The 18,295-nt window shown below is 48.8% G+C and overlaps 1 protein-coding gene across 4 annotated transcripts in view; it reads left to right on the top strand.

The window, feature by feature from the left end:
• Positions 1-14,543, top strand: part of TFDP1 (transcription factor Dp-1) — a 51,823-nt gene extending 37,280 nt beyond the window's left edge. For 3 of the 4 annotated variants that reach the window (XM_032151417.2, XM_032151418.2, XM_058438124.1), the window contains exons 5-12: positions 4,998-5,119; positions 6,460-6,625; positions 7,093-7,236; positions 7,724-7,792; positions 9,265-9,416; positions 9,816-9,982; positions 11,080-11,158; positions 13,198-14,543. In XM_032151417.2, coding sequence (XP_032007308.1) covers positions 4,998-5,119; positions 6,460-6,625; positions 7,093-7,236; positions 7,724-7,792; positions 9,265-9,416; positions 9,816-9,982; positions 11,080-11,158; positions 13,198-13,345 — 1,047 coding nt within the window. In that variant the 3' untranslated portion in view covers positions 13,346-14,543. The remainder of the gene's footprint in view (positions 1-4,997; positions 5,120-6,459; positions 6,626-7,092; positions 7,237-7,723; positions 7,793-9,264; positions 9,417-9,815; positions 9,983-11,079; positions 11,159-13,197) is intronic. The other variant, XM_032151419.2, reaches the window with a different exon arrangement.
• Positions 14,544-18,295: the final 3,752 nt, after the last annotated feature.

The following is an 18,295-nucleotide window of genomic DNA, read 5'->3' on the forward strand; positions in this document are numbered from 1 at the left end:
GCCAGTGGAAGGTGACAAAAACCTCACTCTGCAGAAGTTTTGTGGCCATTGGAAGTAGTGGTTTGTGGAAGCCCTACCATGTTATACAGTGGATCATGGCTTTTCAGTAAATGCCATTTTGATAAAAGCTAAAAATTCAGTTTTTGTTTTGCTTTATAATTAGATTATAGGTTTGATTATAAGTTGATTGGGAATTATAAGTTTGATTTTGTAGGTGCTGTATATCATAGCAGAGTGTATCTGGGTGAATAATTGTAGCACCACTTCCGTCTTTACTGCCGGTATGAATAAACTGGAGGAAAATGAATGAGAAGATTATCTGACTGATGTGCTTTAAACTTCATCACTGAAAGTCAAGTTCCTGATTTAAATTCAGCTGTACGGGTGGAGCTTGTCATTGCTGTTTTGTGCTTTGCAAAATCCCAGTGATAGGAATTAAAGCTGACAAATGGCAAATGTCTCTTAAACCTTTTTATATACCAGAGGTTTACAAAAAACTGGGCTGGCTCATTCTGACACGAGGGGTGGGGCTTAGTCCGGGTGTGTGAGTGAAAGCGGTGGGGGGGTCATTAGGTCTCTGACCTTCACCAGTCAGCAGGTGCAGGGCTTGTCAAGGTCAGGGTCTTTTGCGGAGCAAATGCTTGTGAAGCCTGTGGTGCTGCAAAGCTTAGCACATGCACAGGAAAGTGTGCAGGACAGATGTGCTCAGCTGGCAGGAGCAGCGGCCTGTGTGAGCCCCTGGGGAGAAGCAGCCCCCACCCAGGCCTGTGTCCCAGAAGTCGGCATCTGTGGTCACAGCAGCCTTTCCTTTGCAGCTGCGCCACTGGCCCTGTCTTTCTGGACACTGCAGTTAACCTTAGTCCATGTATAGGATTCTGTGTCTGAGTGGGGTCACACTACACGCAGACATCGTAATCTCAGTTTTTAGAGTGTGTGAAATTAAGGTGCAAAAAGTGTGCTCTTAGGGCAGAAGAGATGCCTTAAATCAGGAGTCCCCAACCCCTGGGCCTGTTAGCAAGCTGGCCGCACAGGTTCTCAGGAGCGCAAACCCCACTGTAAACGGCACGTGCAGGATCTAGGCGGCACTCCATATGAGAATCAAATGCCTGATGATCTGAGGTGGGACAGTTTCTTCCCGAAACCACCCCCAGCCCCGGTCTGTGGAAAAACTGTCTTCCACAAAACTGGTCCCTGATACCAAAAAGGTGGGAGATTGCTGCTTTAAAACACCAAGGCTCACTGTGGAGCCAGTGAGGAGGGGTGCTCCTGGGGGAGGAGGGCTGGTCTCGGGCACGGTGGACCTCTGGCAGGTCTTCTACTGTGGGATGCTTCCACCTGGAGGTCCGTTTTCTAATGACCGCTGGTGTGGAAGCTGCAAAACTTTAGAGTCAAAAGACCGTCTGAAGCCATGTAAAGACTGTCTGGAGCCGTGTAAAGACTGTGTGTGAAGCCGTGTAAAGACTGAAGCCGTGTAAAGACTGGAGCCGTGTAAAGACTGTGTGAAGCCGTGTAAAGACTGTCTGGAGCCGTGTAAAGACTGTCCCTGGAGCCGTGTAAAGACTGTCTGGAGCCGTGTAAAGACTGTCCCTGGAGCCGTGTAAAGACTGTCTGGAGCCGTGTAAAGACTGTCTGGAGCCGTGTAAAGACTGTCCCTGGAGCCGTGTAAAGACTGTCTGGAGCCGTGTAAAGACTGTCCCTGGAGCCATGTAAAGACTGTCTGGAGCCGTGTAAAGACCGTGTCTGGAGCCGTGTACAGACTGTGCCCGGAGCCGTGTCATTTACTTTCTCTGAAGCGCAGCTTGGATTCCAGCCATGAGCACAGTAGGAAGAGAGACCCCTCGTGACCTGTGGGGCCTGGGTCACCTCCCCTGCTCCCCCACGAGAGGCGGGTGGGGGAGTCGTGAGGGCGGAGCCCATCCTCCAGGGAAGCCACCATTAAATCCAAGGGGTGGGTGTCCCTGGCGCCTTGCAGCCCCTGCCTGCCTCCTGCTCCCAGAGGGCTCCTGGATCTCCTGGAAAGCCCTGGTTGGAGTGGGACCCACAGCCTCCCAGCTTTGGGCAGTACCCCTCATTGTGCTGTGACCACTTCTCCCTTCCAGGGTCTCTGCCCACCGCTCCAGCAAGTGTGGCCACTGCTTCCGAAACCTCCTTTCCTTTCCTAGGGGCCCAGCTCTGAACTGTCCTTCCCGGCACTGCCCCATCCACCCTCTGGCACCTCCTTGGTTCCTGTTTTCCCTGCCCACGCCGCAGGGCTTCAGCGTGTTGCTGTGGCTCCTCTGGCTGTTGAGTGTGGCTCCTGGTGTAGGGAAGTGAGGCTGGGAGCCTGCTCCATGTCTGTTGAATGGGAGGTCGGAAGGCGTCCTGTGGCACAGGCATCCGGCCCGAGTTCACCCGGCTTTCTGTGCACCAGGAAGGAAACGCACACACCTGTGCCAGGTCCGGGAGCAAAGCCTCTGTCTCATTCCTGGGAGGGCTGACTCCAGGCCGCCCCTGTGATGCTGACTCAACTCACAGGGCTGGTGAGCGGCAGGTGATGGGTGAGGAGCAGGGACAGTGCTGCGGAGACACAGTGAGGGGAGCTGCCACTCAGGGCATGCAGAGGAAGGTGCAGGCACCCTCGCCCAGCACTGCATGGGCCTGATGCCGCGGGGCATTTGCAGGGAGCAGTTAAAGCAGGAGAGTAAGGAGAGCTTCCTGTAAGACCTGGCCTCCGTAATGACGCATTCGCAGTGCACTGGTGGCTCGGTCTCAGGGTGCCCCTGGGTGCTGAGTCCTGTCTTCCAGGAAAGGTTGTTGGTGAGCACCATTGAGCACCTGGTGTGTACCTGCCTCTGGCTTTCTCTTCCTGACTTACAGTGGGTTTGACCTGCGAGTTTTTGACTTTAAGATGGTCCAAAAGCAACACGCATCCAGTGGAAACTGCTTCCACTGCCCATACGACTGCCCTGTTTTTCATTTTGAGTGCAGTATTCAGTGGGTCTCCTGGGATACCCACACTTGACTAGAGTGGGCTTTGTGTGAGATGCTTCTGCCCGACTGGGCTAACGTGTATGATCTGAGCACAGGTAAGGTAGGCTGGCTAAGCTGTGATGCGTGGTAGGAGAGGTGGATGACGTGCATTTCGACTTAGGGTATTTTCACCTCACGCGGGTTTATCAGGATGTTCCTCGTTGTAAGTCAGAGCCACTCTTCGTGAGTCGGTTTGCTCCTGACTGGAGGACAGCAGCACGGTGACGGCATTTGTCTTGGGGCCAAGATCCAGTGCCTTGCGTGGTCCTGGGATTCCCGGGGAAGGGAGTAGACCCATGAGGCGGGTTAGAATCACGTGTGGGATTCTCCAGCCCCCTATACCTGTGTGTGTGGTATGTGCGGAGCCAGCCGGCACTGCCTGGCGTGGAGCTGGCAGGTTCTCAGTCTCACATCGACTCCCGGAGAACAGCATCCGCTGAACTCAACGCAGGAAGCCGTATGGGGCCAGTGTGCTCGCAGGCAACCCAGGTCACAGGGTCCTTTTGTCAGCTGTTTCGATCTCCCACGTGGCCCAGTGCCCCAGCAGCACACACACACACGTATTGAACAAAACAAGTTTCACAGGACATTGATCCACGCCCAGGAGATTTATCTTTTGTATGGTTTCATTTTGCAGAAAATTCACTTGTTTGATTTCATGGCCTGCTAACGGGGTGATCCACAGAAGGCCGCACTCTGATGAGTCTCTGATCATCGGAGACATGAGTGTCAGTGAAAAGATCAGTCCTTGAAATGTTTTTCTTCTCAGGAGCTGACAGGCGATCTGGCGTAGGGATAGTTGGGAAGCGTCCCCGTCAGCCGCTGCCAGGGCCACGGCAGGTGATGCATTTATCCCTGTAAGAAGGGGAGCTGGGGGGGCCCAGCTTAGAGTAGCTCAGGGCGTCGGCTACATGAAGCCCCCCCACCAGCATGCAGGTGTCCAGCTCCAATCCCTTTAACGGAAACTGCATGTCCACACAAGCAGTTTAGTCGCTGAGGCACTTTGATTTGTGGTGAATTGAGTGACTGAACATTTACTGAGAAATAACGTTTCCAGTTTAGATAGTCGTGCCACAAGATCTTTGAAAAGTCAGTGGTGTTTGCCTGTATGAGGATGCCCAGGTATTACACACTCGAACATTCATTGTGGAACTAAAGTGATAAGACCTTGTCAAAAGTCAAACCAGCATGTCCCTGAAGGAAGAGACAGTTGTTGACACCTCGGGTGTGCTGCGGGGTGGGGCGGGTGGGTCAGCATCCACACTGGCGTTGCCTCTGGTGGTTCCCCCCAGAGGGGCCCAGGTGTGTGAGCCCTGGGGGCGTGTGGAGCCCCTACTTTCTGCCCCCAGTGCTGGTCGCCCTCCCTCCTTGCCTGACACCATTGCGGGTGCGGGGTCCCCCCGGACAGGGCACAGGGTTACCAGGTGATGGCTGTCACCCTGCTGGGCTGGGGGAGCAGCTGCTGTCACCCTGCCTGAGCTTTTGTCTTTTGAGAGCTGTTTTTGGTTTGTTTCAGGCCTCTTTTTAGTACCACGGAAGGTTACAATTTCATCCTCATCCATATCACTAAAAGGAAGTAAAAGGGTGAAGGGAAAAATATAAGCCTGCTCAAGTGCCCTGTGTGGAATTCCATGCCGCCCCCTTCGTTAAACTTGACGGTTAGCGCCTTGTGTGTGGTTTGGGGGTCACGCTCTGCCCTGTCCTGTTCTTGCTAGCTTGGGTCATCCAAAGTTTCTTGTTGCTTTTGTGTAATTGGAGAAGATGCCTGTGACTGACAAGAGGAAGATGAGCCACATTCAGAACAGGTGTGGTGATGCCGTCACCGTGACAGAAGCGTCCACCTCCGGACGTTTTTCCTGCTCCGTCGTGGCTGCTCACTGTGGTTAACGAAATTCAGCAGTGGCTGCAGATAGCGAACAGATGGTGGGCGTGGCACCCTCGCCATGTGGGAGGGGACTGACTGTCTGAATTGTCTTTTTTGACTGTAGGTAATTGGTACGCCTCAGAGACCGGCAGCGTCAAACACCCTGGTGGTAGGAAGCCCACACACCCCCAGCACTCACTTTGCCTCTCAGAACCAGCCTTCCGACTCCTCACCTTGGTCTGCCGGGTGAGCACTTCCCTCTGGACCCTTAGAGTTGTAGGATTGCTTGCGGTTCGCACCTCCACGTTCTCCTGGGCCACATGTGTCACACAGTCGTGCGATGGGGCTCCCACACGCATTGATGTCAGCCTTGGAATCACACTCACCCATCATCGTGGCCTGCACAGGTGTGCAGCCGAGGCGCACTGCCCACCCCGCTTTGTGTCTGGTGTAGTGGGTGCTCTTTGAAGGGCTGGCAGCTCTTGGCCAAGACGGGGAGAAGCTGGCCTTGTACTTGCCACAGGACCTTGGAGACTTTTCCTCGTCTGTGCTGGGAGCACGTGGGATGGATTTCACCCACTGCCCCTGAATTCAGCCTCTACTGCCCCTGGGGTTACGGCCCCCACGGGCAGTCCCATCAGAGCTGCTCCTTCCACTAAAGCAAGATCCAATGAACTGTGTCTTTCCTTAAAAACACACACGCAAAGCTACAAAAGCCTGCCTGTGTTGGTGCCCAAAGCTTCACCAGCTAGGAACCTCAGGTGGCCTTTCCCGCCATGCGGGGACTGACCAGAGTGTACAGAGTTGGGCTTTCCCTCGACCTGAAGCACACTTAGTGGTTTGCACCTGTTGTCAAGCGGCTATCACAGCCCAAGCTGTATGAAATTATAGCCTGCTGAAATTTGTCCTAAGAATTCCCAAATTTACACTGGAACGTCCCATAGTTCCTGATTCTGGCTGCCCTCTTTAGAAAAGTGGTGCTTGTGGCTCACGCCTGTAATCCTAGAGGCTGAGGCCAGCAGATCACGAGGTCAAGAGATTGAGACCATCCTGGCCAGCATGGTGAAACCCTGTCTCTACTAAAAATACAAAAAAATTAGCCAGATGTGGTGGCACGTGCCTGTAATCCCAGCTATTCGGGAGGCTGAGGCAGGAGAATCGCTTGAACCCAGGAGGTGGAGGTTGCAGTGAGCTGAGATCGCGCCACCGCACTCCAGCCCAAGACAGAGCGAGACTCCGTCTCAAAAAAGAAAAAACAACAACAAAAAGAAATGTGGTGCTTGGTGTACCGGCATGCCTCCCATGCGCTGGTTTGGGTCCTGGGGACGCCTCCCGTTTTCCCTGACACTTGGAAGGACAGTGGTGCAGCCTGCTGGGGAGACACTTGCTTTCTGACCTGCAGGACCACTGGGCCTGGGGGCTGGGGCTGGGGGTCCTGGCCTGCTCACGTGTTGGATCTGCTGGGCCCGTGGGACGTGGCCCCTTTTTGTGCAGCTCATTAGAGCTCTCAGGTAAAAGCATTCCTCGATTCAGGCTGATCCTCAGGAGGGCTGACAGTCGCTTCTTTTTTCCTTTGTATTTTGAAGGAAGCGCAACAGGAAAGGAGAGAAGAATGGCAAGGGCCTGCGGCATTTCTCCATGAAGGTCTGCGAGAAGGTGCAGCGGAAAGGGACCACTTCCTACAACGAGGTGGCGGACGAGCTGGTCGCGGAGTTCAGTGCTGCCGACAACCACGTCTTACCAAACGAGTCAGTAAGTGTGTGCCGGGGGCCGAGAGGCCGGGGTGGCGGAACCCAGCGGTGCGGCACGTCTCGCTCTTTTAATATTGGGAGCAGTTAAAACCATACAGAAAATTCCAAGTACAGCATAAAAGAATTTTTCCCAATCCATTTGCTGGCATGATGCTTTGTCAACTCCAGGGAGTGAGCACGTGGGCCGGCTCTGCACATCCAGCGGCCCAGAAATGCAGAAGCGCCCTCCTCACCAGCTGGGCTCGACACCTGAGCCCCCAGCTCCCCTCCTGGAACACACTCAGGCTTTGCACAGCCCCGTCTTGCCCTGCGTCATCTGTAGGGTGGGAGCACTCCCTGAGGACGTGTTGGGGTGACAGCTCCATGAGCGGGGTGCCCCTTTGAGCCGGTGCCCGTGGCCTACAGTTTAAGATGGGATCCACAGGCCTTTTTGGATCATTTGGAAACTCCACTCCCTGTCATCCCCAGGCTTATGACCAGAAGAACATAAGACGGCGTGTCTACGATGCCTTAAACGTGCTAATGGCCATGAACATCATCTCCAAGGAGAAGAAGGAGATCAAGTGGATTGGTCTGCCCACCAACTCGGCTCAGGAATGTCAGAACTTAGAGGTGCCCCTTCAGCCTTCCTTCAACCTTGATTTCCCTTCAAGTCCGTGTAGATGTTTTTGTCGTCGGTCACTCAGAAGGGTCTGGGCTCCGTGCCCTTATGCTCTCTGTGTCCGGCTGGCAGACGGTCATGCAGACGTCTCCCTGCGTTTCTCAGTCTTGGCTGTCAGGGGAGGGAGCATGGTTGGCCCAGACCCACTAGAGTCTGTTAAACTCTAGTGTAGGTTAATTCTGAATCCTAGTTTGTGGGATTTTTGTTTTATTTTTAGATACCATAGTTAAATCCAAGAAATGAGAGGGGAGAAGGTATAGTTTAGAAATGGAAGAAAAACTCACCTGTATCTTGTAGCACCTGCTATGTCTAGATTTGTCCATAGCCCTTCGATTACATTCTAGGTAAACATACGTAACACTGTGAGGATGTGGGTTTTAAAAAATGCTCTGTGGAACAATTGTGATGATTCTCCACTTGGGTGGTTTGTTTTTGAAGGTGGAAAGACAGAGGAGACTTGAAAGAATAAAACAGAAACAGTCTCAACTTCAAGAACTTATTCTACAGGTAAGAGAATACGTATCTGTGGAGGCAGGGTAATTTTTATTTTACTAATTTAGTTTTATAACAGCAACATACTGCCTTGGGTTATACTCCTGCATGGCAAATCGAATGACTGCTTTAAGATTCTGAGTGTGAGTTCATCTCATAGGTGTTGAATGTGGGCCTTATTCCCAGAGCGAGGTTGTGCATGTGCGTGCGTGCGTGTGCATGCATGTGTGCGTGCATGTGCCTGTGTGTGTGCGTGTGTGCATGTGTGCATACATGTGTATGTGTGTATCTCTTGTCACAGTGTCTAAACAGGCAAAAGACAGATGGAGGGATGACTTCATGCAAAAGCAACATTTGAAAAATCCCCTCAGAGGTGCTTAACCCAAGGCCCAGGTGCCAGGCGTGGCCTGTAAAACTGTGGTGGACGCAGTGCACCTGGGTCTTGACAGCGCTGATCAGGGCCCTGGAGCTGGCCACCTCCCATTGAGTGCTGAGGGTGGGCGGCACCCTTGGGGGCCCCGTGTCTGGCGTGGAGGGGGTTGTGTGCAAGGTGCTCACTGCAGAGCTGGCTGCTGCCCTGACCGAGGTGTGCTCGAGCCCTCCCAGAGGGGATGGTGTGGCAGCCGTGGTGATGGAGGCTCGTGGGCAAGAGCTCCTCAGGGGCCACAGAGTCTGTCAGGAGGGACAGTCCTGGTTGCCAGTGCCTTAGTTCCTGCCAAGTGGGGATAGACCCAGGGTGGCCGAGAGAGGAAGGGAATCTCCTGGCTCTACATTAATAGCAAAGAAGTTCTCTCCAAGTGGAACACTTGGTTTGGGGCCCTGAGGCCCTGGCCCTGGGTTCAGCCTTGCAGGGCCCATTCCCCCAGAGGAGCACCCCTGCAGCACATGGGCCCTTCTGCGTTCCACTTTCAGGGGTGGGCGAAGTCCACGGCACGGCACCCCTTCCAAGGCCATCACCCTGTAGGTGCCGTGGGGGTGGGTGGTCTCAGAGGGGTGAAGGACAGCAAGGAATCGACTTCCAAAATTGGTGTTTTGTTGAGCGCCCTTGCCACGGCAGACGTTTTTATCATTGGCACAGACGCTGTGCGGTGTGAGCGCCCTTGCCGTGGAGGACACTTTTATCAGGGCGTGGATGGCTGTGCGGTGTGAGCGCCGTTGCCATGGCGGACGTTTATATCATTGGCACAGATGGCTGTGTGGTGTGAGCGCCCTTGCCGTGGAGGACACTTTTATCAGGGCACGGATGGCTATGCACCCGCTTTCCCTTAGTTCTCCCCTCAGGATCCCATTTCCTGAGTGCTTTTCTCCCTGGGCTGCAGAGGTCAGCACCCAGTGGCCGGCACTGGCCTTTCAGACGTCCAGGCCAACTCCTCGCTGTCGCGTGGACGCAGGGAGGGCTGTGAGGACCCCTTGAGCACAGGGGCCTCGTTCTTGTGCCGCCATGGGCCACCTGGCTCCTCTTTTTTTTTTTTTTTTTTTTTTTTTAGCAAATTGCCTTCAAGAACCTGGTGCAGAGAAACCGGCACGCGGAGCAGCAGGCCAGCCGGCCGCCGCCACCCAACTCCGTCATCCACCTGCCCTTCATCATCGTCAACACCAGCAAGAAGACAGTCATCGACTGCAGCATCTCCAATGACAAGTAGGTTATGGGCGGGGAGCTGTTCCCTGGTCGCCCATCTCTTTTTGAGGGAGCCGACCCTGTTGGGATTGTCACTAGGACAAGTTTTAAATGTTGTACAAATAGCAAATGTTGCACGAATTGTTGTCCGTTGCGGGGTGGTGGGAGGCTGCCGCCATGTGGCAGATGGAAGGTTCCGGGAGCGTGTGCCTTAGGGCGTGTCGTCCTGGGGAGAATAGGCCTCGATTTGCCTCTTATCTCGTTTACTTGGGAGTTTATAAATTCTGTGAGGAGACACTGATGACTGGGAACCGGGAGGCTGTGTGTGGTGGTCAGTGGGTCAGCTGTCCTGGCTCCACCCCAGCGTGTACCGTCTCTGCTGGGAGACCCTGTCTTTCTGACTGTGCCTTTCCCCTTCAGATTTGAGTATCTGTTTAATTTTGACAACACATTTGAAATCCACGATGACATAGAAGTGCTGAAGCGGATGGGCATGGCTTGCGGGCTAGAGTCGGGGAGCTGCTCTGCCGAAGACCTTAAAATGGCCAGAAGTCTGGTCCCCAAGGCTCTGGAGCCATACGTGACAGGTCAGCAATGCCCAGGCAACCCGGCGTGGCTGTGTGAGGAATGGCCCCCAGCCTCGGACGGCGCCCTCCCCTCCCGGCTCGGGGTGTGTCTTGCTGAGATCGGGCCCACGTGTGTAGGGCCAGGAGCAAAGACAAACGGGCTGTGAGGGGATGAGGGCGGGGGTGTGGCGGGGCGGGGTCCAGCCAGTGCCATCGCCCACTGGATATGGGGGCCTTGTGTCCACAGGTGGCTCGTGTGGATTTCCCATGTGGTTTGTGTGAGGAGGTGCTAAGTCAGGACTTTACCCTCCAAGCAGGCCCAGAAGTAGCAGTTGAGATTCTTTGAGGAGTGCAGTTGAATTGCTGATCCCACCCACTGATGGTAGCTGATTGGTCACTAGGGCAAAGTCACCAAGAAAAAGCATTTCAGAGTCACTGGTGTCCTGCTCCAGAGGGCCGGGAGCACAGGAGCTTTTGTTGAAGGAGCTTTTTTTCTGTTTTGGTGAATTCTTTCCTTGGGGGCCATAGGGTCCCAGCCACTGACAGCAGGATGGCTTTAAGGTGAGAAATTGTGAAGGTGTCATATCTGCTGATAAACTTGGGGTGTGGATTTATTCCCTGAGAGGGTCAGAGATTCCTCCCTGAGCTCTTAAACTGCCCCAGATCTTGTGAAAATCTGGCTGGTCCATGATGTCAGGTGACAGTGGGCTCTGGTCACCCACGTGGGCTGGGCCCTGACCCTGGCCTCTGTCCCATGCTTCATGGAGCCGCCAGGATGGGCTGTGGGAAGAGGGTTTCAGCTCGACACTTGATTCTGTTCCGTTTCACGACGGGTATGATACTGAGGCAGCAGCACACGCGTGCCGTTTGTGAGTCAGTGTGTGCAGGTATTTATTGCAAGGCTGTTCTTGCCTTTTTAGAGAAGACAGGCTTATGTGACTGCACAGTGGGATGTCCTGCTCTGTGGCGCAGTGTGGAAAATACTGGACAAGCGAAGGATATCTGGAAGCTTCTCCAGCCGTCCGTCCTGTGGAACTGTGCGTCATTTTGTTGGTTGCCTGTGCGTCTTGTGTTGTTTCTGTGTCATGACCATTCGCTTATTTTCTTTCCCTTTTCAGAAATGGCTCAGGGAACTGTTGGAGGCGTGTTCATCACGACGGCAGGTTCCACGTCTAACGGCACAAGGTTCTCTGCCAGGTGACAGTGGTTGAGGGTGTGGGAGAGGCGTCGTCTGGGCCTCCCCCGGGGGTCCAGGCGTCAAGGCAGGGCGGCCGTCTGGTGTGGCCATCAGGTCCGAGGCTGCTCTGACGTGGCTTGTCTGTCCAGGCAGTGGGGCCCCGCTGGCTTTCCCTGTGTGGAGAGCTGCTTTTCTTAGTTGGTTTCTGCTCACTAAAAACTGAAAGTAATACATGGTGGTTTTTTATCAAAGTATCACCTAATAAGTAAAGTAGGAATGAAAACCACCCAAACCCTCCTGTCCCCGGCAGCCCAAGTAATAGCAAGTATTTGCAGGTTTTTTCTCCCATTTTTCAGAACACATCTGCAGTCACGGTGCACGTATTTTTCAGAACGCGTCTGTGATCACGGTGCACATGTTTTTCAGAATGCGTCTGCGGTCATAGCACATGTATTTTTCAGCATGCGTCTGTGGTCACAGCACACGTATTTCTCAGAACGCATCCGTGGTCACAGCACACATATTTTGTTCTGTGCCTTTTTCAGCTTACATTTTATCGTATGAATATATATTGTTTCTATGCTATTAAAGGGCCTTTATTTAAATAAATTTGTATTTAATCTTTGACCCGCAATCCCAGACAGTAGAATGGTGTCCCTAGGTATTGATCTTAGTGCTTCAAAGATAAATATAACTTTTATGGTAAATATTAACAAAACTGATTTTATTAACTTTTATATTGCATTGTGATACAACATATAGTATTACTTTATACTAATCTTAAGTGTTAATAAAATCTTTAATTAGAAATACAAGAACTTAGTAACCAATGGGTCCGGATAACAGGGCTCGACGTAGTGAGTTTCAGTGTGCTTGAGCCTGCGTTGGGATGTGCTGTGGCCATGAGATGTAATAGGTGTGTCGGGCACATGTAGCTTCCTGGCCAGCTCTGGAGGTGCAAAGCCAGCCTCTGCCAGCCTTGGCCTCCTCACCTGTAAGGTGAGACTGGTGACTGATGAGTTACTGATCTGTGGCAGGGATCAGTGAGGTGGTGATAGAAGAAAGGACTTTGGTGACAAGCTGTTGACAGAGGCCGGTTCTCTTTCTCTTGTAGCTATGTGTGAACGTGTGGAGGTCAGTCTGTAAACATGTTTAACACTGCTTCTTCATGAGGTGGGATGTGGGTATTTTCAGGACTTTTATCATCACATAATCCTTTTTATGGATGTGATTCTTCAGACTTGTCAGTTTTTCATAACAATGGAAACAAAGCTATTACCATTTCTTATGAAATACCAATTTTCATAGTGGCATGATAGGACATTTTATAAAAGTACCTCAGGAAAGGACATCTAGGTAGTTCCCAGTTATAAGAAAAACTACAGTGAGCAGCTTGATGGCTGAATTTCTCACCATTTCTGACTTGCTTCCAAGATACAGAATTACTTCATCAAAAGGCACGTTGACTCATTTTTATTGTAGTGTTAATAAATACCATTAAAATGTATTAAAATATGTACATATGGTTTTATGTTAATTGAAAAACATTTTTAAATGTTAGGAACGTTGTGAGTACTGGTTGGTGGTAGGTTTTTGTGGTGCTGCCAACCCTCTGGGTTCTCAGTCCCCGCTGCCAGATTCGACCCACGCTCTGGACTCCATCCTGTCCTGCCCCAGGCTCTCTTTTTTCCTGTTGCTGGTTATGAGTGAAAGTCCTGGAAGGAGGGATCTAATGGTTTTACAGTTTGTTCCCTCTGGGGCACTGCTCCTGATGGAATGATGAGTGAGGGAGAGGCAGCGTGTGGCTCTGCTCAGCCTCCTGTTTCTGTCGTTGTGGGTTCCAGGAGACAGGGCCAAAAGAGAACCAGACAGGGATGGAGTAGTGCCAGAGTGCTGGCGTGCCATAGTGCAGACACTCACAACCTCCCCGTTCTGTTTGTGTGACTGACAAAACCCACACCTGTGGGGCACAGCCAGTCCTTTGGCCACAAGCCCTGAGGCGAGGGGAGGCTGAGTGGGCCGCCTGCACTGATCGCCTCATCCGCCTCCTGCCTTGCAGTGACCTGACCAACGGTGCAGATGGGATGCTGGCCACAAGCTCCAATGGGTCTCAGTACAGCGGCTCCAGGGTGGAGACCCCGGTGTCCTACGTCGGGGAGGATGACGAGGAGGACGATGACTTCAACGAGAATGACGAGGACGACTGACGTCCTCCCCACTTCAGATTCAGCTTCAGGAAAACGTTTGGGGAAAAGAAACTTTTTTTTTAATGTGGGTTTTCTGTTTCCTTTTGGCCTACTCCCAAGAAGATATTGGTAAGCTATTGAATTTAGATATGCACCTCTGATAAGCAAGGATTGTTTCCCGTAGGATTAGGACGTGCTGTGGATGTGTGTTTTGATACCAGTGTGCTGATGCAGAGCGTTTATTTACTTGTTAGGATTTTGTGTTTTCATTTGCTATTTTTCTTTAAGTGCAGAGTTCATTTTTGCCCCTGAAAAGTTTTTGCTGAGTTTGCTGAAGAAATTGTATTTCAACCACATCCAAGAAAATAAAACACCTCCAGTTGTGGATGGTGAGCCCCGATGCCGCTTATTTGCCGTGAGTCTGGACGGCATCCCCGCTGGCGGATAGCGAGACTGGAGTTTGTTCAGTGGTACGGTGTCCAAGCAAACAGCAGAATTCAACTTTCTAAACAACCCCAAGCAAACAGCAGAATTCGACTTTTTAAACAATAAACACCATCAACCTTATTGACTTTATTGTCCCTTAAATTATATTGACTGTTGTGATTCCATCAAGCTTATACACTCTTTTCTCTCCCTATTTTGCAGCAACAAATTGCAAAGTGCTTTTGTTTGTTTGTTTTTGTTTGGTTAAAGCTTATTGCCACGCTGGTGCGGCTATGGAGACTGTCTGGAAGGCTTGGAATGGTTTATTGCTTATGGTAAAATTTGCCTGATTTCTTACAGGCAGCGTTTGGAAACCTTTTATTATATAGTTGTTTACATACTTATAAGTCTATCATTTAAAGACATGTACTGAAACAAATGTATTTGTTTCATAAGCATCTTCCTGTAATCTATTATAAAATTGAAATTAAATATAGAGAATGTTTTAACAATTTTTTAACTCAAAATTTGTCAATCATTTTTAATAGTTCTTTTTTTATAAAAAAAAGGAATTTAAGGACAGGCAGTAGTCTCTTTTAAAATTTATTCACAAAACCCATTAACTGCACAGTTGCTATTAGCTGCCTGTTCTAAAACGATAGTCTTTTTATTGAAACACAAATAAACTTTTCTGTAATATTTTATGGAATATAAAGAGACTTTAATTGTTTGACTTGTTTAACTTGGCACTGTTAGTTTTTATTAATAAAACGCGCATGGGCATTTTAAACAAGCTGTGTTTCTCTAATTCAGGATTATTATCTAGAAATTTGTCTGTCTTGTTGGTTTTACTTTATACTTGAGTGAGGAAGTAGGTTGTTAGGCCCAGACGCAGTGGGCCCGGGTGGTCCCTGTGGGCGCGAACCCCACCACCAAATGTTGTCTGAGGCACATCCTCCGGGAGCCCACCCTGAAGGTGGAAGGTGGCCAAGGTGGAGGTCTTGGTGGACACAGGGCAAAGAGGCACCTTCCTTTTTGGTGCCTGTGGTGCAGAGAAAGATAAGCCAAGTTCGTTGGCCTTTTTTCACAATGAAAATTCAGACAAAATTTAAAAGTTTGACTTTGAGAACAAGAATAAGATTGAGAGGATTCTGGGAAGATGGTGGAATAGGAAGCACCAGGAATCTGGCTCCCCAGGTAGACGTCTACCTCGCGGGCAGGATCTGCCTGATGCAGCTGTTCTGTAACTACGGAATCTACTGAAGGCCTAAAACTTTCAGGGAGGCTTGGTCAGCACATTGCAGTTAATTTTGGTCCATTTCAGCTTTCTACCCTGACCCCTGTTCCTTCATTTTTCTCTTTCCCCTTTTGGGAGCCAGACATTGAAGACTAGGACGTATAAAAACAACTGTGTGTGGGGCTGCCCAGGGAGAGGCTCAGAAAAGACCCGAGAAGACCTTACGTTTACACCTCAGGCTGAACCATGGCACAGGTACAGCCTAGAGCTGTCAAAAAAAAACGATAAACACAGCAATAACAAAAATGGCAAATCCGGGGGAACAGGAGACCTCTTTTCAGAGTTGTACGACAGTAGTAGATTCAGATGTCCAGTTTTCAACAAACAATGACAAGGCATACCAAGAAATAGCAAAGTATGGCCCATTTAAAGGGAAAAAAATAGAAACAAACTGTCCTTGGAAAGGATCTGTTGGCAGGTACACTAGACAAATACTTTTAAATAACTGTGTTAAAGATGCTCACGGAAGCCAGAGAACATGTGCAGAAAGTCAAGAGAATGAAAATAGAACCAAATGCAAGGATCGTAATGAGACAGACAACTGGAAAAACCAGAAAGAAATTCTGTAGCTGAAAAGTACAGTAACTGAAATGAAAAAATTCATCAGAGTGATTCAAAAGCAGAAGTAGCAAATTTGAAGACAGGACAGTGGAAATAACTGAGTCTGAGGAGCAAAAAGAGAAAAGATTGAAGTGAACAGAGCCTATGGGGCCTGCAGGACACCATCAGGCTGACCAGAGCACATGTTGTGGGGTCTATGAAGCAGAAGAGAAAGAAAGGGGCAGAGAGAATATTTGAAGATAATAATGGCTGAAAACGCACCAAGTTTAATAAAAGACATGAATATAAACATCGAAGTTGCACCGTGAACTCCAGGTAAGATAAACTCAGAGATCCACACCGAGACACATTGTAATTAAGCTTTCAAAAGACAGAGAAGACCTTGAAAGCAGCAGAGTAGGAGCAACTCATCACATACAAGGGGCCCCCAATAAAATTATCCACAGAGTTTTCATCAGAAACTGGAGGCCCCAAAGCAGTGGGCCGGTATATTCACACTGCTAAAAGAAAAACAACAAACTGGGTACCAAGAATCCTACAACTGACAAAACTGTCCTTCAAAAGTGAGGGCGAAATTAAGACATTCCCAGATAAACAAAAGCTGAGGAAGTGTGCTGCCACTAGACCTGCCCTGCAAGATGTGATCTTATATGCAGGAAATCTGAAAGAATCCACTTAGTTTCAGGCACTAGAAAAAAATCTAAACCCATAGCAAGTAGAGCGAAGACAATTTAGTAAAAATTAGAGCAGAGCTAAAATTAGAGAACAAAAACAATGGAGAAAATCAAGAAACCAAAAAGTGTGTTTAGATCAATAAAACCGACAAACCTTTAGTTAGGTATGCTAAGAAAGATTGACATTACTAAAATCAGAAATGAAAATGGGGACATTTCTACTGGCTCTACAGAAATAAAAAGGATTATGAGAGAATAATAGGAACAATTGTATGTCAACATATTTAAAAACCTAGATGAAATGGACAAATTCCTAGAGACAAAACCTACTCAGATTTAATAAAAATAAGTAAAAATCTGAATAGACCATTGACTAGTAAGGAGATTGAACTAGTCCTTTAAAATCTCACTTTGGACCTAGTGGCTTCCCTGGTGAATTCTGCCAAACATTTGAAGAATAACTACCAGTCCTCAAGCTTTTCCAAAAAAATGGAAGAGGTGGGAACACATTCTGATTCATTCTGTGAAGCCACCATTACTATCCTGATATCAAAGCCAAAGACACCATAAGCACAAAATATCAACATGCCTGAGGAGCATTGATGCAGAAATCCTCAACAAAATACTGGCAACGTATTTAAAAGATTATGCAATGTAAATACTAGCAGCGTATTTAGAAGATTACACACCATGACCTAGTGAGATTTATTTTTAGAATGCAAAGATATTTTGACATAAGAAAATTGATTATTGTAATGCACACAAAAACAGGATGAAAGAAAAAATCATGATCGTCTCAATGTTTTATTAAAAGCTTTTTTTTTTTTTTTTTTTTTAATATTAGGGATGGAGTCTTGCTCTGTCACCCAGGGTGGAGTGCAGTGGCGTGATCATAGCTCACTGCAGCCTGAAACTCCTGGGCTCAAGCTCCTACCTTATTCTCCTAAGTAGCTAGAACTACAGGTGTGTGCCACGATGCCAAGCTAATTTTTGGTTATCTTTTTACACAGATAGGGTCTCTGTGTTGCCCAGGCTGATTCTGAACTGGCTCAAGTGATCGTCCTACCTTGGCCCCCCAAACTGCTTGGATTACAGGTGTGAGCCACTGCATTCAGCTGTAGTCATTGCAAGTGATGTACAAAAAGTATTTTATAAAATTGAACATCTTGTTATGGCAAAAAGAACAAACTAGGAATAGAAGGAAACTACTTCAATATAGTTAATGCCATATATGAAAAACTCAGAGAACAAATATCAAGGTGAAAGACTGAAAGCTTTTCCTCTAAGATCAGGAACAAGGCAGAGATGGCCACCTTGGCCTTTTCTATTCAACATAGTACTGGAAATTCTAGCAAGGCAGTTATGTGAGAAAAATAAATACAAGTCATTCGTATTTGAAAGGAAGAAGTAAAACTATCTCCATTTGTTGATGTGATCTTATATGCAGGAAATCTGAAAGAATCCACTAAAAAACTAATAAATTAAGGTTACAGGTTGTAAAGTAAACAGGAAAATCACTTGTGTTTCTGTACACTAACGAAAATCTGAAAAGGGAATTAAGAAAATAATTACAATAGCATCAAAATAATGAAGTACTTAGGAATTAACTTGGAGGAGGTGAAAGAATACAATGAAAATGACAAGACATTGCTAAGAGGAATTAACAAATGGAAACACACCCCATGGCTATGTATTGGAACACAGCATTGTTAAGATGTCAACACTACTCAACTTAATCTATAAATTACATGCTATCCTTGTCAAAGTCCCAATGATTTGTTTTTCAGAAATAAAAAATCTCCTCCTAAAATTCATACAGAATCTCAAGTGACCTCAAGTAGCCCCAACAATCTTGAAGAGCAAAGCTGGAGGACTCATACTTTTGGTTTCAAAACTACAAATCTAATAATCAAAACAGAGCAGTATTGGCATAATGAAAGACCTGCAGACTAAAGGAATAGAATAGAAAGCCAAACACCCTGACATATTTGGTCAAGTGATTTTTTTGACAAG

This window comes from Hylobates moloch, unplaced genomic scaffold (genome assembly GCF_009828535.3).
Source record: "Hylobates moloch isolate HMO894 unplaced genomic scaffold, HMol_V3 SCAFFOLD_4, whole genome shotgun sequence".
NCBI classification, from domain to species: Eukaryota; Metazoa; Chordata; class Mammalia; order Primates; family Hylobatidae; genus Hylobates; species Hylobates moloch.